The 20,897-nt window shown below is 35.4% G+C and overlaps 1 protein-coding gene and 1 long non-coding RNA gene across 2 annotated transcripts; both read left to right on the top strand.

Annotated features, from left to right (window-relative positions):
• Window positions 1–11,057: 11,057 nt before the first annotated feature.
• LOC122048379 (secreted RxLR effector protein 161-like) lies at window positions 11,058–13,383 on the top strand (the record flags this gene model as incomplete). Its single annotated transcript, XM_042609950.1, has 4 exons — window positions 11,058–11,070; window positions 11,197–11,482; window positions 13,103–13,271; window positions 13,330–13,383. Coding segments are annotated over 4 exons (522 nt in total), but the record flags the coding sequence as incomplete, so codon positions are not given.
• Window positions 13,384–15,154: 1,771 nt separating this feature from the next.
• On the top strand, window positions 15,155–18,610 carry LOC122049230. The gene is made up of 6 exons (XR_006130890.1): window positions 15,155–15,454; window positions 16,028–16,097; window positions 16,174–16,251; window positions 17,731–17,817; window positions 17,949–18,007; window positions 18,575–18,610. It is a non-coding gene; the product is annotated as an uncharacterized LOC122049230 (long non-coding RNA).
• The last annotated feature ends 2,287 nt before the right edge of the window (window positions 18,611–20,897 follow it).

Raw genomic sequence — 20,897 nt, 5'->3', positions numbered from 1 at the left:
TGCTGAACCAAGGAGTATGACCCGCTAGTCTTATAGAATTGATGATGTCTGAATGCATCAATTTGACACCTAGGGAAATTCTAATACGATCATAATTACACATGTAGAGATAATCACAAGTTATGATCCAATTACAAATTCTCTCATTCCATGAATCGTATTACGAACACTTAGTAAATGAGTTTAAGACCATTAAATATATAATATGTACTCAAATAGTGAATATATATTTATCAAATAAATAGTAAAACTATAAGGTAATTGTCTTAGGACATCCCTCAAAATCTAACAAGCAAGACCTAACAACTAGCAGAAATCTAGATGAGATATTTGGTAGAAAGACCTAGTGGGTCAGGAGATTAGACGTTAGGTCAGTTTGAAAATGGTAAGTGGAAATTAGCAATTGGAGGAGAGAGATCCAGTAAGGAATAAGTCTAGTGGGACAGTAGGTGTTGGCCCAACTTAGATCTATTTTTAAAAATCTAAGTTAAGACCAAAACTAGCTCCTGGTCATATTAGACAAGATCTAATTCATAATTTTATTATATGTGCTAACTCTATTTTACATATTATTTAGTTATGTGGACTAACATCTTTTGCAAGAGTTAGAAGCAAAAAAATTAACTTCGGATGAACAGTGCTCGAGAAGCCTCAGTTGAGTGGAGGGCACCTTGAGTAAACTTGGAGGTGCCTTAGATAATTTGGAGATGCCCCAGAGTAGATAAACTTTGAAGATAAAGTTTCAACCTTGGAGGCAACTCGAATGATGGAGGACACCTTGAGTGAAGGGTTGGAGGCACCTTGGGTGAGTGGAGGCCGCCCTAAGCAGATAAGAGTTGAGGATAAAACTTTAGCGCTAGAGGCTCCTCATGTTGAGGCATTAGAGGCACCCTCAGACCATTGGAGGTCCCACCAGATGGATAAAGTTCAAAGTTTTCGAATCAAATTTGCTTGAATGGTGGCGCCTAGGGTCATTAGAGAGGCCCCCAATGCAGTATAAAAGTGGGGGGGGGGTTTGACCACAACTTTCCACATCAATTCTATACAAGCTTTTAAGTTCATTCTTCTACACCATCTCCTTGCTACTATTGTGCTATAGTCTTACTACGCTGGATCGACTCTTGAGTAAGCTTCAGTGCCAAGAACCGAAACAACTTCGAGCTACAAGTGTTTGGTAACATTTTAAGTTGTTTACTATTATTCTTGTTGCATAAGGTGTAGGCTCTTACACTTTCTTCATCTATATTCCATATTTTGATTGTTAGTGGATTGCCCATTAGATATGTTAGAATTTGAGGGATGTCCTAAGGCAATCACTTTACAATATTTTTATTTATTTGATAAATATAGATTCACTATTTAAGTGAATATTATATGTTTGATTATCTTAAACTCATTTACTGAATCTCTGTAATATAATTCATAGCATGAGAGAATTTTTTATTGGATCACAACTAGTAATTATCTCTACATGTGCAATTATGAATATATTGAAATTTCTCTAGTCATCGAATTGATGCATTCGTACATCATTAATTCTGTAAGACTAGCATCAGTTATACTCCTTGGTTTGGCCAAGCAGCTATTTTCTCACTGGCTAGAGACATTGAATGTCGAGGGTTAAATGTGGATGCTGGTTATGGTAACTAGTTCATTGGAGTGACTTATTGTAAGACTTCATATAGATATGTCTGTGAAGTTCTTACTGCAGCATGATTATAAGTTTCCTTGGACTTGAGGTATACAAGTCATGTTGGTCATGGAGACTTATACTTTGACATCTTAAGCAAGCATCTCATTGAGGTATGGATCCGAGATGATTGGGTATAAGTTGAAGTATCCGAAGGTGTTTGGATAGCCCACAGAGGATTCACCGCTCCTTGTGAGGAGATGTATACCCTATGGTCACTCATTAGAATTATTTCTCAATGTCTTTGGCTAAAGCATCACATGTTAAGAGTACGAGACTCTTGTACATATGTATGAGTAATTTGAATCCGTAGAATGAGAAAGTATTACTTGGGATAGGTATAACGTAGTCAGCCTAGTGGCGACAAGACACATAGACCATGTCCTGAATTAAGTGCGTATAAGATGAGTGAAAGGAATGAGGCATGACTCACTATAGTTGTTGAAAGGTTTAGAATTAATTCTAAGATCAACTATAATTTTTTGACTAATTGAGGATCATGATGCACTACTAGGTATCACTCATGATCGTTCTATAATTAAGTAGTTAATTATGAATGACCAAGATAAACCGGGAACCTATTGGGCCACACGCACTAACGAGTCTTTAAAAGATGTAAAATAAGTTAAAGAATAAGATTCTTAGATCAAGAGATAAATGTTTGATTGAACCATACATAAGACAAATATGGAAATATTTGTCGCAATTGAAGCACGGATGAGCCACATCTCTTATGGAAGAGTTGGGTCATATTTGACTTAATCATGAATTAGTCATAAACCAACTTGGTTTAGTTGTGAACCAAACCAAGGGGTTAATGGGTTAATTTTTGGTTAAGGGATAATTGGATGGATTTGAGCTTTCTAATCCAACTCATTAATGAGGGTTAGATATTGATATGGTTGAGAGAAAATTTTAGACATGAGATTATTAATTGGCTTGTAAGGTTTTTGGAAAACCTTAACCCAATTTCTCTTCTCCTCTCCCTCTCTCCTCTCTCTTTGCTGCTGCCAACAAGGGGAAGCCCTTCCCCTTGTTGCCATGACCACCATAAGGAAGAAATCTCTTCCTTGTATGCTTCTCTTCCTCTTTCTCTTGATCCCTCTTCTTTGCTCGTGGCTAGTAACTTCTGAAAGAGAGGCTTGTACTCAAGGAGTTGTCTTGAGGAACTCAGCGTGGATACGAATAGAGGTGAGGTTCGACAACGTCACTACGGTTGATACCCTTCTCATTATAGGTTATCCGTAAGGTACACCTAGCGTAAATTTACTTTCCATAAAAATTTAATTATGATATTATATTTGGCATGTTGTATCCTTGTATGTGTGTGGTGTGATGATATAATAATTTATGAATTATTATTTTTTTATTTTCTGCTGTGAATGTTTACGAAACATGTTTTAGCACACACCACATCGGGCATATCTCTACAGTGGTATTAGAGTTTGATCGTGCTTCGATATGATCGTAAAATTATTTACGGTTCATAATTTGTGTTGTAATTAATTTAAATTTTTTTTTGGGAATTATTAAAATTTTTCTATTTTTGGAAAGTTTCCTAAATTGTTAGGAAATTCCATTTTTGTAAAATCTTTGATATAATTTTAAAATTTTAAATTTAGAAATATTCTATTAATTTAGAAATTATTATTTTTTGATTTTTTTTGAAATTTTAAGAAATATTCTATTTTTGAAAAATTTCCTAATTTGTTAGGTAATACCAAATATATAAAGATTCTGAAAATATTTTAAAAAAAATTCAAATATGAGATATTCTAAATTAAATTATAGAATTAATCTTTTCTGAAAATTTTGGATTTATTAAAATAGTCTATTTTGGAAAGTTTCTTAAATTATTAGGAAATACCAAATTTAGAAAGATTTAAAAAATTATAAAAAAAATCTAGATTTGAGATATTCTAAATTAAATTATAGAATTAATATTTTTTTATAAATTTTGGATTTATTAAAATATTCTATTTTTGGAAAGTTTCCGAAATCATGAGGAATACTGGATTTAGAAAGATTAAGAAACATAAAAAAATCTAAATTGAAATTATTCTATAATAAATTAAGAAATATTAATTATTTATTTCTTAAATGGTTAGAAAATTAATTTAAAATTTTATTTCCAAAATAATTAAAGATTCTTGATTGAGAGAAAGATTTTAGATGAGATATGTTAATTAAATTTGAAAATTAATTTCCTTATTTGATTAGATAAATCTTGATTTATTAAAATTAGATTTATAACATATTTTTATTTTTAAAATAGAATTATAACATATATAAATTTATGCCATGAACAAACCATATTATATGCCATGTAGATGCATTAATTATGACATGATTAGATTTTGCCATGCGTGTGATGTGATTAGATTTTACCATATGTATGATATGTCATGCTATGTCATGCTATGTCATGCCATCATTTATGTCATGCATGTGACGTGTCATGCCATCATTTATGTCATGCGTATAATGTCATGTAGATAGAATTTTACATGATATAGATGAGACCTAAATCCCTTAATATTAAAATATACACCTTCCGTTAATATGGTAAGAACCTGCATTTGAGTTCTTGTTTGAGTTGTTGGCCAAAGTTAAGCTCAACTTAAAATTAAACATGTTCAAACTATAGAGATGCAATCTCATGATTAACGGGTTGGTTTTAAACTTGAAACGTTGATTTGTTGTGCCAAAGTCATGATCAATGTGGATAGAGGTGAAGTTGGGTGATGTGCATTTGATGTATACTTGTTAATGCGTTAACAACCTGATGTTTATGCGAAGATCAATTAGTTGCTAGCATAATGTGATAGTTGCATATAAGTGATATCTAATCGGTAAATATGTTATCTACTGTTATAGTTAAGAATGACTTATTGGCCAAAGTCAAGGTTATTCTTATCTATGGTGGATATCAACCCACTTGGAGAAAACCTACCATCTCCCAAATTAAAAATAAGGGTATTTGAATTTGATAAATAAGCGGGCTTTTATGTAAATTGTTTACATAAATAAAATCATGTTTCTTATATATTCTCATTTTTATATTTCTAGGTTAATCATTTAATTATGACTTCTGTTAATCTGCATTCAATTTTGGACTCAAACAAATTGACTCGGCAGAACTTCTTGGACCGATTTCAAAATTTGAGAATTTTTCAAAGCTGAGAAGCTAACTTATTTCCTTGATCAGCCTCTTCCCACCAGTCTTGACGCCGATGCAACTGCAGACCAATTGTTGACCCTTCAGAAACATAAGGATGATTCTGTACTTACTAGTTGCATCATGATAGCTGCTATGACTCCTGAATTATAGAAACAACATGAACATTTGGATGCTTATGATATTGTCTATCATCTTCATGAGCTATTTGATGAGCAAGCTAGATCCGAAAGATTCGAGGTCTCCAAGCTTTTCTTTTGTTTAAAGATGTAGGAGGGTTTGTATGTAGTATAGTACGTATTAACGATGAATGACTACATAGAGTGTTTAGCATCACTCGGTTTTATAATGGATCATGAGTTAAGTATTGACTTAATTCTACATAGTTTACCTAAAAGTCATTCGCAATTTGTGATGAACTATCGAATTAACAATTTAGAATCGTATGCTCAGGACTATGGAGCCTTCTGTTAAGGGTGAATAGAAAACTGTGATGTTAGTAGACTCCTCCAAGAAAGGTTCTAAGAGGAAGCCAAAATATTAGGCTAAAGGGAAGAGAGAAAAGGCCAAGATAGTAGAACCGGCACAAAAGGGCCCATGCCATCATTGTTGCAAGATGGGACACTGGCGAAGACACTGCAAGATCTATCTTGAGTCTGTGAAGAAGAATAAGGCATCAACTACCCCATCCTCTTCAAGTATTTTCGTTATCGATTGTCATGTTATTTTCTCAGACACTTGGATATTGGATACTGGGTGTGACTCACATATATGTAATGACATACATGAGCTAAGGAATAGTAGAAGACTCATCAAGGGAGAAACAAGTCTGCGAGTTGGGAATGGAGCAAAGGTTGCTACAGTCACCATTGGAACATACTTGTTAAAGCTTCCTAGTGGACTTGTCTTAGAACTAAATAATTGTTATTTTGATCCAGCATTAATAAAGAACATTGTTTCTATTTCTTGCTTAAATAGAAAAAGTTTTCATTTAACTTTTAGTAACAATTATTGTTATATAATCTTAAATGACGTTCTTTATGGCACTGGAACTTTATGCATTGGCATCTACGCGTTAGATATATCTAGTGATGTACTCAATATCAAAAAGAGCAATAAATGTGCCCGAATAGATAATTAATTAACCTTTTACTCGTGACATTGTCGCCTTGGCCATATAAGCAAGAAACACATGTCCGAATTGCAAAAGATTGCAGTTCTCAAATCATTTAAATTAGATGTATTTGATACAAATGATTTATGTTTAAAAGGCAAGATGACAAAGTTACCTTTTTCTCGAAAGGGTGAATGATTTGATGAGTTACTTGGGCTCATAGATACCAATGTATGTGGACCAATGACAACTCATGCATTAGAAGGTTATAGCTACTTCATTACTTTCATTGATGATCACTCTCGTTATGGGTATGTGTATCTAATGAAACATAAATCTGAAGTCCTTGAAAAGTTTAGAGAATTCAGAAGTGAAGTAGAGAAACAACTTGGTAAAAATATTAAGATACTTCAATCCGATCGAGGTGGTGAATATTTAAGCCAAGAGTTTCTAGATTATCTAAGGGACAATGGTATATTATCTCAATGGACTCCGCCTTATACGCACTACAAGAAAAACCCTCATAGACATCGGTGGAACAACAACAGTTTTAAGCAAAAATCGATGTCTTTGAGTATTTTACACCGATTTTTCCAAAAATTGATGTCTATGAGCGCAAATTTTCGCTCATAGACATCGGTTTTTTAGGTGATGTCTATGAGTGCCTTTTTTCGTTAATAGACACCGATTTTAACAGCGGTTTTTAAAATCTGGTGTCTATGAACCAAAATTCTGGCGGACTTTCTTAGCGCGCTTTCTTTTGGCCTTCTCACGAAACCCTAATCCTCCGCATCCTCCTTTTAGGAGTTTCCATTTGAAAGATGAGCAATGGATCTCTCGACGGCGATGTGGGGGTGGTGGGCGGAGAGTGACCCCAGCGGTCGATCCCTCTAAAGAGGAGGAGGAGGTCGTCGTGGAGAAGGTGCTTCCCAACGGGGACTTGTATACCGGTGGGTTCGCCGGCAGCGCGCCTCACGGGCGTGGGAAGTACCTATGGGCAGATAGATGTATGTAAGAGGGGGACTGGTTGAGGGGGAAGCCCTCCGGGAAGGGGAAGTTCTCCTGGCCGTCGGGTGCCACCTATGAGGGCGAGTTCTGATCGGGCCGGATGGATGGCGTTGGTACCTTCACCGGCGCCGATGGCGACACCTACCACGGCCAGTGGGCGACCGACCGCAAGTAGGGTTTCAGCAGTAAGTCCTATGCCAACGGCGACTACTACGAGGGTACGTGGCGCTGCAACCTCCAAGGGGCCATGGGCGTTGCCTGTGGCGAACGGCAACCAGTACGTGGGCGAGTGGCGCGACGACGTCATCCATGGCCACGACACCCTCATCTGGCCCAACGGCAACAGCTGCGTCGGTCAGTGGGAGAATGGCGCCGCCCTAAAGGGCAGCGGTGCTTTTACCTGCCCCGACGGTAGCTGTTACATCGACAGCTAGAGTGGCGGCGACCCCAATGCCTTAGAAGGAGGCTATTACTGTACCGGAGTGGCATCGCGGAAAGAGACCCCTGCTGGGAGGAGAAGTTTCTCTCCCTTCTTTCATCTGGATAATAGATCGGCTCCGACAACACCGATGTCCCATTTGTCCACCAATGGGTGGTCAATCGATGGATCCTAGCGATCACCACAGCAGGTCAGCTTGGCAACGGAAAAGAACTATCCCAGAATCTGCATCTGGGATTCGAACTCCAAGGCCGGGGATGTCACTTGCGATGTCGTCGACAGCCGCGAGTCGTCTTTGTTGTGCAGGGATGAATCATCTAATGCTAGCGGAAGTCTCATTGGAACCGTGAAACGGCTACAGAGTTCCAGCGCGTGGCCAACGACGGAGGTAAAAAAGCCAGGGCAGACGAAAGGGCACAAGAACTATGACCTGATGTTGAACCTCCAATTAGGCATTAGGTAAATGGTTAAAGAGATGAATAATTGGCATTTACTTGAAAATCCAAATGATTTATTGTTTGGTAAAAATTTTATGTTTTTTGTTCAGCTACACAATCAGGAAGCCTAGTTCGGCACAGTTGAGGGAGCTGAAGCAGACAGATTTTGATCCAAGGAAGAAGTCCTGGACGAGGTTTCCTCCTGAAGGAACAAAGATAACTCTTCCTCACCAGTCACCGGAGTTCCGTTGGAATGACTATTGCTCTGTAAACATATCCTTTTTATTGTCTAGCTAGTTCACATTTGTTTTGTCCAAGAGCCAAGGGAAGGAGCAGGAGAAGCAAGTGTTTTGGGCCCTGGCACCTCTGACGTCCATGTCCTGGGCTAATGTTGGAGATGACGACGATGACGATTACTATGCTACCACGGCGCCACCCCAGGCTGTTTGGGGAGTATCGGAGTAGCACCACAATAAGAAGGTTGAGGAGACCATAGAGAAGGTATGTGAACACATTGCACTCAGATGTGTTGGCTAGCTGTTGACAATGAAATCTAAGCTATTTAAATCTATGTTTTAGATTGTTTTTCATACTAGCATGTTGTATCACTCTTTGCTTATTCCTTTGGTCTAGTATCAACTTGAAATATGAGAATAATCTTTAAGCTCAATCACAATTCAAGATTTAGCAGCATTTTGAAGAAGATAGTGTTTCAACATTGCTCTAAAGGGTGGCTGCTTGTGAGGTTTTTGGAAGCGACCATTCTTCTAACTGCTATACAATCCCTAGTAGGCGGGCATTTAAAAAAGCCTCCCAAGCTCATAAATGGCCTAGGTGGTCTAAATTTGTCTAAAGAATTTTTTCCCTTTAATAAGTTGCTTGTTCATTTGATATTAGAAAATAATTCTAATTCTCCTTATCAGCCCACTCGACGAGAGCCTCCTTATTCTTATTATATATGTTCTCCTTATCTTGCCTTCTTTTTTTCATTCATTATCGAATTTTTATCATTTAATTTTAATACAGTTAGAATATTTTTTTCTAGATTGATTGTTTTTGTTGGTCGTCGTATTCTATTGTTGTTATGTGTTTGGTGCTTTATGATTTGTTTGTTTATGATTGTGAACTTGTTTTAATTGATTAAGGGTACAATTGTTATATATACATATTGATATTAGTAATTCTTAATTTAATATTCTCCTCTATTGTAATATTATTTTAATGATAATTGTCTGAGCCTTTGGCTAGGTGTTGGGTTGTGGGTCAACCGCCTGCTATCTGGAACCATCTTTTAGTACCTTATGTTTCGACATATTGTTTCTATTAGGCATAATGTTAGTACCAAATAAATATTTATGTTATGCTTGTTTATACAAGACGTGCATGCGAGTTCAGCTTTCTTTATGCTTTAAGCTTAATAGCCTATCAGACAAACTTTTTCTATTATGATGTTACTTATAAGCAATTCATGTTTACAAAGGTTTCATGATGAAGATTACTTAAATGATTATTTGTATTATATGCAGTACTGAATAAACTTGATTATTCTATTGTAATGCTTATTCCTATTTTTCTACATTTGGATCCTCTGTATGAGTATGTTTTCCTTCGTAAATCAGTAGTCTTAACTCTTATCAGTTCACTTCTATTAATCTCTTGTTAATTCTTTGGTACTCTTTCATATTATCCCATTTTCTGAGAAGACAATAACAATTTTGTTTTGTAGAAGAATAGGACACATTGCTAGCAGATTGTTCTAATACAAGTTGCATAACACCTAGTTTTCTGTAAGTCTTATGCATGTCTCGTCTCAACCTCTTCGATAACAAGAAATTACTAATAGAATTTTTGTAAGTTTTAGATAGATTGTAGAGAGAACTTGAAATACTATACTTGATTACCTTACAAATTTCACTGATATTTTCTCTATATTTTGGTCATTCTCTCAGTATTCCTAATCTAAATCAGGTTGTATTTATACACTTTGCTATTACACTTTACTATCTGTATCAGGATCTTGGTCAATTATCCCGTCAATTTAATGGTTATTAATATTGAGGTAAAGTGTGGTAAAGGATTCTACTTGGGTGAGGAATTGACATGTCTTATCTGTATAAACGGTGGTTTTCTTTTTCAATTTTATTTGTGCAATTATGTGACATTTGTTTTTATTTGGCAATTTGTCATAGTTTTGTTCTTAAGTATGTGAAGATCAAATGTTATTTGTTACTTCTTCCATTGATATTCTGATTTTCTTTTGATGCATTGGAGTTGGATAAATATTATTCCTTTTGCTTTAATTCTGTTTAATTTTTACCAAGATTGTAGTTATATCTAAGAGGTCAAGGAATATGCAGGCCAAGGTTCTAGGTGCTCTCTAGCCCACATTTTGTACCTCCTTTGAGCTGGAGCATTGTTTTTTTGGAAGACTTCATGTTCCTTTTCAATCTCATGTTTAATGAACCTTTCAATAAATTAGTGTTAATGTATTCGGATCACAGAATGTGAATCCACATCTATTGATTATGTGGAAGTTAATTATAATCATGCCTCCTCCATGCTGCTTAGATTTATGAGGTTTAAGAATGAAGGGAGAATCTTTCATTTTTGTTCTTTTGAAAATTTATTATGTCAATATAAGTAGAATCTTTTTGAGTTTCTGAGATTATCTGTTTAAATAAAAATCTTCTCTTCCTATTTCATTTTGTTCTTTTGAAAATTTATTATGTCAATATAAGTAGAATCTTTTTGAGTTTATGAGTTTATCTGTTTAAATAAAAATCTTCTTTTCCTATTAGCTAATTCTGTTGCTTGCTAGTGAGTATGCTTATCTACTATTTGCTTTACTCTCACATGTGAGAGTCAGTTCTTTTCTTACATGTTTGTTTATATCAGATATTTAAGTTTATTTTATTTATAACAAGTACTCTCTTTTTTCCTGTGTTTAGGAAAGTGAAAGTGAGGATGATGGTCTTGACATGGGTGATGATGATGATGTTGAGGAACCTGAAAATGAACCAAAGGCTATTAGGAAAGAACCAACCATTGAGAAACCTACTCCTGTTTCAGCACCACCCAAAGATGCTGAAAGGCAATTGTCAAAGAAGTAGCTTAAGAAAAAGGAAATGGCAGAGCTGGATGCACTTCTACATGAAATGGGCATTGCAAATAAAGATAGTAATACTGCATAAAATGCGACAGCTGGTAATGTCTTCTTTCACATAATTAGTTTATTTTTGATAGATAGTAAATTTTAATTCACTTGAGTTGCTTCATACATATAAAGCGACTGTTTAATGCGTGTTGAATTTGTTTATCCTTGTTATGCAGACAAGAAGCAACTGGAGCAAAGTAGTGAAGGGGAGAAGAAAGAAAGTGTTGGTGCTCCTTCAGAGAACATAATCTTAAAGAAGAAGAAATCCAAGAAAGAAAAATCATCAAAGGAACAGGAGGAGCATGATCAAAATCAGGAGAAAGGAGACATTGAAGCTGAAGTGGCAGATGCAACTGCAGTTGACGTAAAGGAAAGGATAAAGAAGGTGGCCTCCATGAGGAAGAAGAAATCAAGCAAAGAGATGGATGTCGAACAGTTGAATAAAAGAGCTTCTTACTTGATGTAAGAAGAATATTTGTGTAATTTATGGATACGGACTTGATGTGTACAATATCTATTATATTTTTATGTTGTAAAAATAATATTTATGTGTTGGTTACATGGATATTGATTTGTTTGTATATTATCGATTTTTCACTATTTTAGAAATTGAATTTGTGTCATTAAACAATACTGATATTACATTGGTTTTCCACCGCTGCAAAACCGGTGTCATTAACTAATATTACATCGGTCGTATACCGCTGCCAAAACTGGTGTTATTAACATATAATATTACATCGGTTTTACACCGTTGATGAAATAGTGTCGTTAAGTGATACTACACCGGTTAATAATCGATTCGAAAACCGATGTCGTTAAGTGATACTACACCGATTTTAACCTGATGTCTAAAATGGCAGACCTTTTATATCGCCTTCATAGACATCGGTCGAAAATATAATAGACAGCAGTGGAAAATCGATGTCTATGAGGGTTTTTGTTGTAGTGACGCCACAACATAATGGTGTATCAGAAAGGTGTAATCGAACCTTGTTAGACATGGTTAGATCAATGATGGATCGTGCATATCTTTCTCAGACCTTTTGGGGTTATGCACTCATGACAGCTATTTACTTGCTAAATAGAGTCCCGACGAAGGCAATCTCAACTACTCTATATGAGGTATGAGCTAGTAAGAAACCTCTCATATCTTATTTGAAAATATGGGGATGTCCTGCTTATGTGAAGAGAACTATATTAGACAAGTTGGTTGCCAAGTCTGATAAGTGTTTATTTATTAGATACCCTAAGGAAACTAAGGGTTACCAATTCTATCACTGCTTGGAACAAAAAGTGTTTGTTTTAAGGCATGCTACCTTCCTAGAGAAAGAATTTCTCTTAACGGAAATCTGCTCGAGGATGAGTATATGACATAGCCCGAAGGCTTTACATATGTTAACAAGAATAAAGTATACAAGCTTCAACAGTCCATTTATGGACTAAAACAAGCATCCAGGAGTTAGAATATCCATTTTGATGAGGCGATCAAACAATTTGATTTCTCATAAAATCCAAATGAACCTTATGTGTATCAAAAGGTTAGTAGGAGTGTAGTCATATTCCTAATATTATATATTAATGATATATTACTTATAGGAAATGATGTGTCAGTTCTACAGTCAGTTAAAGTTTAGTTGTCCAATATGTTCTTCATAAAAGACATGAGAGAAGCAACTTACATCCTGAGAATGAAAATCTATAGAGATAAATCGAAAAGATTTCTTGGTCTTTCATAGTCGACATATATAAATAGAGTGCTAAAATAGTTTAGCATGTCTGAATCCAAGAAAGGTTTCATACCTATGAGGCATGGAATTCAACTTTCGAAGTCTATGCACCCACGCACAGAAGATGAGAGAATTTGCATGGCTAAGAAACCTTATGCATCTGTAATAGGATCTATCATGTATGTTATATTATATACAAGACCTGATGTATCATATGCTCTGAGTGTTACAAGTAGATATTAGTTTGATCCAGGAATGGATCATTGGGTGGCTGCCAAGATGATTCTTAAGTACTTAAGAAAACTACGGATATGTTCTTAGTTTATGGAGATGGTGATATGACCATACACAGATATACAGATGCTAGTTTCCAGGCAGACAAGGATGGCTCCAAGTTCCAGTCTGGATTCATATTTATATTCAATGGAAGTGCAGTTAGTTGGAAAAGTTCTAAGCAAGACACTGTTGCAGATTCTACCCGTGAGGCAAAATACATTGCAGCTTCAGAAGTAGCAAAGGAAGTAGTTCGGATCAAGAAGTTCATTACTGAACTTGGAGTGGTTCCATCTGTTGTTGAAGCATTACCTATTTACTGCGACAACACTGGAGCCATTGTATAAGCAAAGGAACTGAGGTCTTATCAGTGATTAAAACATGTGCTTCGTCGTTATCATTTGATCAGGGAGATCATTAGTAGGAAGGAAATACAACTCGAGAAAATTCCCACTAAAAGGAATCTAGCGGATCCTTTGACAAAGACACTACCACAAAGCAAGTTTGAGAGTCCCATCTGTGCTTACAGTTTAGGACACCTTATGATTTTTTCTATTTATTTGATAAGTGTAGATTCACTATTTGAGTGCATATTATATGTTTGATTATCTTAAACTTATTTATTGAATGCCCATAATATAATTCATAGCATGAGAGAATTTATGATTGGATCGTAACTAGTGATTATCTCTACAGGTGCAATTATGAATATATTGAAATTTCCCTAGTCGTCGAATTGATGCATTCAGATATCATCAATTCTGTAAGACTAGCACAGGTTATACTCCTTGGTTCGGCCAAGCAACTATATTTTTCTCACTGGCTGGAGACATTGAATGTCGAGAGTTAAACGTGGATGCTGGTTATGTTAACTAGTTCATTGGAGTGACTCATTGTAAGACTTCATATGGTTCTCTACATACATATATATAGATATGTCTGTGAAGTTCTTATTGTAGCACGAGTGCAAGTTTCCTTCAACTTGAGGTATACAAGTCATCTTGGTCATGGTGACTAATATAATACTTTGACATCTTAAGCAAGTATCTCATTGAGGTGTGGACCCGGGATGATTGGGTATAAGTTGAAGTGCCTGAAGATGTTTGGATAGTTCACAGAGGATTCACCGCTCCTTGCAAGGAAACGTATACCTTATGACTACTCATTAGGATCATTACTCAATGTCTTTGGACCAAGCATCACATGTTAAGAGTTTGAGACTCTTGTACACATGTACAAGTAATTTGAATCCGTAGAATGAGGAAGTATTACTTGGGTTAGGTGTGACGTACTTAGCCTAGTGGGGACAAAACACATAGACCATGTCCTGAACTAAGTGGGTATAAGATGAGTGAAAGAAATAAGGCACAACTCATTGTAGCTGCTGAAGGGTTTAGAATTAATCTAAGATCAACTATAATTTTCTGACTAATTAGAGATCATGATGTACTACTAGGTGTCACTCATGAGCATTCTATAAATAAGTAGTTAATTATGGATAACCAAGATAAATCAAGAACCTATTGGGTCACACGTACTAACGAGTCTCTAAAAGACGTAAAACAAGTTAAGAATAGGATTCTTAGGCTAGGTGTGATGTACTCAACCAAGTGGGGACAAAACATATAGACCATGTCTTGAACTAAGTGGGTATAAGACGAGTGAAAGGAACAAGGCACAACTCATTGTAACTGCTGAAGGGTTTATAATTAATCTAAGATCAACTATAATTTTCTGACTAATTAGAGATCATGATGTACTACTAGGCACTACAAGAAAATTGGGATTTTACAACACTTAAAAGACAACGCTTTTTTTTAAAAACGTTGTCTTTTTCTTTTTAACAACGCTTTTAATGAAAAGCATTGTCTATTTCTTTATTTTCTTACTAATAGATAACACTTTTTTAAAAACCGTTGTCTATTAGTGATTTTTATGGGTCAAACACAACGCTTTTTGAAAAGCGCTATTAGCATTTTTTTAGTGTCTACGACAATGATTTTTAAAAAGCGTTGTGTATTGTTAAACCCTCATCTAAATCTGGGATAATACAAACCGTTGGATCAAGTACCCTTAGGTTTCACTCTCACAACTCCTCATCTCATGCTTATCTTCCTGAACCCCTCTCACAACTCCTCATCTCATGCTTATCTTCCCGAACCCCTCTCACAACTCCTCATCTCATGCCTATCTTCCCGAACCCCTCTCACGCCCTCTCCTTCCAACTCCTACTCTCATGTCCTCTCCATCCAACTCCTCTCCAGCAAACCCCTCTCCGGCGAACTCCTCTCTGCAAACCTCCTCTCCACGAACCTCCTCTCCTCTGAATTCCTTCTCCTCTTCGTCAAATAGCAAATACCCTAATCACTCCGCTCTTGGATCGCCGCCTCTGCACTAGATCTACTCGCCGGTGGTTTCCTCTGCAGAAATGGTAGGGTTTACGGTTAATTCGACAAGGTTGATTCTTTTGTTTCCTGTTTTTTTCCCTGCGATTTTTACCATAGATTAGATTATTAGCGAATAGAAAAAAAAGGGTTGAGACGACAGCTTAGGAAATTTATTGGATCATTGGAAATGTATTGATCGGGACAGTCAATTGACTTCAAATGTTCCAGATATGTCGTTTGTGTGTGTAACGCTTCTGTCTAGGGCTTTCCGTAACCGAACTACTTAGTTTAATATGTTTAGATCAGTTGTTTGCCGATATCTGCTAATTACTCAAATTTACTTGCAGCCGGTTTGTAACTAGGCACCAGTTCATTCAAACATCTGATTTTTCATGTTTTTGTGACATATCTCATGCATTTGATGATCATTTTATGGTACAAAGTAATTGTTGATATTGCATTGAAAGTCTGTACTTATTTTTCTTGTGTTTGGTATTGCGTGCCTATCATCCTTGGCATCAGATCATTATTTTGAAAGGTAACACAATATGTACGAATTAGTGTTTTTTTGAATTCTTTCTGTGACAGATTCTTTAATTTGCTCTTGGCATCTGCAGGCAAATGCTTGGATTTCAAGAGCATCAAAGTATCGGAGTTCAGTTTGGAAGGTTAGCGACAAATGGCCAGGTGATACTCTAATTAGGACGGGATCTATCACCTATGATATATATTTAGGGTGTTGCTCAGCTGTTTTATATCTCAGGTTATAATGCCAGTGACTCAGATTCTGATGAGGAGAAGATTAACATCAAATCATCAGCAGAAGGACCTGGTTCATAAGGTGAGTTATTCTTCTGTTCTGTTTGGTAAATTTTTAAACTCAGATTCTAGATGATTGATGCTCTATCAAGTTAAAAGGCAAAAGAAATAAGTAGCCATGGATCACTATTATTTTATTTTTGCATCTCAAATAATTTATAGTGCAATATATCGGATATTTGAAAGGTCCTGTAAAATTGAATGGCCAAAGTGATTTACTGCTAATCTTGAACTATCTTTCACATATCTAGTTCTTTTGATTACTGTTAATTTCATTTTTATTAATTCATTGATCATGACTCATGACAAGGAACACAAATTTGTCTTTCTGTTCTAATCTTGGTCAAGTGAAATTTCCTGCACGATGTTAAATATACCACAAAATTAAATAGTCTAGTGCAAGAAAGATATTCTTTTAGAATTTTAGGCCTTCATTTTTAAGTTGTTTTGTCATGTGCCTTAGTCTAGCTTGAGATGACAGCATACAAGGATGATTGCTCTCCTAGAGATGCTCAATCCTGAAGTTTAAGAATGGATTAGAGGTTTATTTCTCGAATGTGAAATTTATATTGTCAATATTTAGTTCAATAATCTTTGTGATTTTGGGTTGTAAAACTCTCTGCAAATTGGTTTGGGTACATGATTTAAAATCTTACTCCTGGAGTGGAACTAGATAGTTTGGTACTGTTTTGATAGTAGGTGTTAAGAGGAAAAGAAGAGGGAGGAGCTTAGCTTAAGGCATTGCGCTGAAGAAGCCTTTTGACTTTCAAGAGTTCGTTCAACATTGACATTTATACGGAACTAAAGTTTTGCCCTTGCATAGTGAAGAGGCTTCAGTCACCTGGAGTAGTCATGAGTAGGACAGTCACAAAGCTGTGGAGTTAAGTAAGCAACAAACTGTATATATAACTCATCCTTTTCTTGTTTTTCATACTCGTTTTTTCAGTTTCTCTGGAATTGTATATCTCAACTACCTTTAAGAAGATTGAGAAAATGTCTGATCTGATTAACTTACAGCATTTAATTATTCTATAAATAATTTGGATTTTCTGCTTTTCTAGTCTGACACCATTTGCTATTGTTTGTATAATAATTGCTAGTTATTCTAATTGTGAATTTATCATTTTGGATGAAGTCTCATCTCGGTGCTGTTTCTCCAAAATTTAAAAAGAAACAAGCTAGATCATCACAGAAGCTAGATCATTAGATACAAGTGAGAAGTATTAAAGGTATGTGTAATTATATATAACATATACTTTAATGTGTTTGTTTATCATTATTAATTTGTCTCTAATTAACATAGGCTCCTCGACAAGATGTCAAACAATGTGGTTATTATGTGATGCGATTTATGAGACAAATTGTTGAAGAAGTTGAAAATATCGAGAGAGATTCACTACGATCTATAATAATGTTTTCTTGCTTATGTCTTAAATTATTTGAAATAAACTATTTAAAATTTGCAAAGTCAATGTTGATTTTTTTTCATTAATGTTCACAGTTTACAGAAGCGGAGTATTCTCGAGAAGAAATTGATGAGGTGCGATCGGAGTTAGCAGAATGTATACAAGATCATATTTATGAGTAGGTACGTTCAAGTTTATGTAAGTTCATTACCTTGTTTTAGTTAAAGTTTATGTAAGTTCATTACCTTCTTGATGGCCCAAAAATATCAGATGAGTTTAGGAATATGAATTTGGGATTGTCATACCTTTTTAGGTCAAACAAAATATGACTGACAGAACTCATCAACTTCTAGATGCTCGATCAAAGGGCAGGTAATATCCAAGAGTCGGCATCAATATCTTGTAGAAAATACCATGTTTACTGGTTCAAAAATGGTTTTTTGCTACCTTCATGTTGACATGTTGAATTTTTAAATCCTTTCTTTGCACTCTAGAATCAAAGCCATATTTTATATGTATAGTTTAGTACACCGGAAAACTACATTTGCTACTGAAAAATTTCAAGACAAATTGTGTTTGATAAAGCTACAAGTTCTGCAAACCAAAGAAATCAAAACATATGTTGATTTCGACTTTAGTTCATATGTAAGAACTCAAATGAAATATATGTTGTTCTTTTTGCACTGCATCTCTAATTATGTATTTAGATCTCACAGTGGTTTCCCTAGCATCTCGAATTATGCTATTCTTTTTGCTATATTTCCATGGCGGAAACAAAGTAGCATATGTATTTTTCGTTTGCTCTATTCCCCGTTATTTTATGCTTAATTCTTTTTCTCTTAAAAATTATTGTATGGTGTGAACTGTGACCTTTATTTTCAGCTATTACCACCGAAAATTTCTTTTGCATAATACTGATGGTATTATTTTCTGTGACAGATACACAGTGGTAGGTGTTTTGTCCCAGTCTCAAGCTGTCAATTCATTTTGATCAATATATCTAGTAGAAGTAAGCATGCAGATCGTTATCTTCGAGGCCGACTAGTTATTTTGTGCTTTTTTTTATTTTAAATTTGAATGTCACTAACTACTTTGAAACAGAAATATTTAGTCTTTGTGTATAGTTGAATTCTCCTGTAAACACTAATACTTTGTAGTTGAATTCTATTGTTTGGTATGAGTTTGAAATCATTAGCTGAGCTAATTAATGCTATTTTATATGTCAAATTCGAATCTGGACATGGTAAAAGAAAATTAATAGTTTTGTAAATATAAAAAAATGATTTTGTAAATAGATTTTTTTTATTTTTTATTTAAAAAGACAACGCTTTTAAAGCGTTACACAAGTGTTGTCTTTGCCAAAAACAACAACGCTTTTAAAGCGTTGCAATAATGATGTTTTTGCAAAAAATACACAACGCTTTTAAAGTGTTACAAAAGCGTTGTCTTTGCTACCAACGACAATGCTTTTAAAGCGTTGTCGTTGAGCAAACTTTTAACAACAGTGCTTTTAGCAACGCTTTTTCAGCCACATAGACAACACTTTTAAAGCGTTGTCTATTAGCTTTTTTCTTGTAGTGAGGTGTCACTCATGATCATTCTATAAATAAGTAGTTAATTATGGATGACCAAGATAAATCAAGAACCTATTGGGTCACACGTACTAACGAGTCTCTAAAAGACGTAAAACAAGTTAAGAATAGGATTCTTAGATCAAGAGATAAATGTTTGATTGGATCATACATAAGACAAATATGAAAATATTTATCAAATCGGAAGCACGGATAGGCCACATCTTTTATGGAATAGTTAGACCCTATTTGAATTAGTCATCAACCAACATATATGATTTAGTTGTGAATCAAACCAAGGGGTTAATGGGCTAATTTTTGGTTAAGGATAATGGGTTGGATTCAGGCCATCTAATCCAACTCATTAATGAGGGTTATATATTGATATGGTTGACTAAAGATTATACACATGAGATCATTAATTGGCTTGTAAGATTTTTGAAAAACCTTAACCTAATTTCTCTTCTCCTCTCCCTCTCCCCTCTCTCTTTTCCGCTACCAACAAGGGGAAGCCCTTCCCCTTGTTGTCGTGACCACCACAAGGAAGAAATCTCTTCCTTGTATGCTTCTCTTCCTCTTCCTGTTGATACCTCTTTTTCGCTCATAGCTAGTAACTTCCGAAGGAGAGGCTTGTACTCAAGGAGTTGTCTTGAAGAGCTCGGCGTGGATATGAATAGAGGTGAGGTTTGACAACATTGCTACAGTTGATTCCCTTCTCTTTATAGGTCATCCGTAAGGTACACCTAGCATAAATTTACTTTTCATAAAAATTTAATTATGCGATCATATTTGGCATGTTGTATCCTTGTATGCATGTGGTGTGTGTGATGTAATAATTTAGGAATTATTATTATTTTATTTTCCACTGCGCATGTTTACGAAATATATTTTAGTACATACCACATCAGACATATCCCTACATGATACGTCCCAAGTGGGAGTGGGCCTTATAGTAGTCACTGGGCTACAAACCATGTAACCAATTGCGTATCGTATTTTTTAGGTGTTACTTAGTTTTTTTTCGTTGCACACTTAATTTTTAAAAGCTTAAAAAGAAAGATTTTTAAATACATGCGATTCACTCTCTCTCACGTGTATTGATCATACACTTGCAACCTTTATGGAGGGTTGAGTAAGAAGAAGGTAGATATGGTGGCAAACCTTGGTTGTGATCATAAAACAAAATGGGTCTGGGATAGGAATTTTAGGCCCACGTTCTAGTTGAAACATATCATAACATTGGAGCACCACTGGAGAGCCCTAAATAAGCAATGGATGACATTGTTGGAGTCTTCAGAACACAAGAAACTCATATAACTTGAATTAAGTACGATCAGACCTATCTAGGTTTATTAGTGGGTTTTCATGAAAAACTAATGATAGAACTAAGTTATTTGGATTTCTACAAACTTATAACATCTAAGAAGGGTTGAGCAAGGAGAAGGTAGATATGATGTCAAATCATGGTTGTGATCAAGGAATAAAATGGGCATGGTATAGGGATATCAAGCTCACGTTGGGCCTGATATAATCCTACATATCAGGCTCAACATGGGTATAATATTATCCCATATCAGACCCATATTCTAGCTGATACATATCGTAACATTGGAGCACCACCAAAGATTTTTTAAATAAGCAATGGATGATACCATTGTAGTCCTTACAACACTAGAAACCCATAGAACTTA

Source organism: Zingiber officinale, chromosome 2B (assembly GCF_018446385.1).
Source record: "Zingiber officinale cultivar Zhangliang chromosome 2B, Zo_v1.1, whole genome shotgun sequence".
Classification (NCBI taxonomy): Eukaryota; Viridiplantae; Streptophyta; class Magnoliopsida; order Zingiberales; family Zingiberaceae; genus Zingiber; species Zingiber officinale.
Note: the sequence above shows the minus strand (reverse complement) of the source record. Positions and strands in the feature narration are given on the sequence as shown.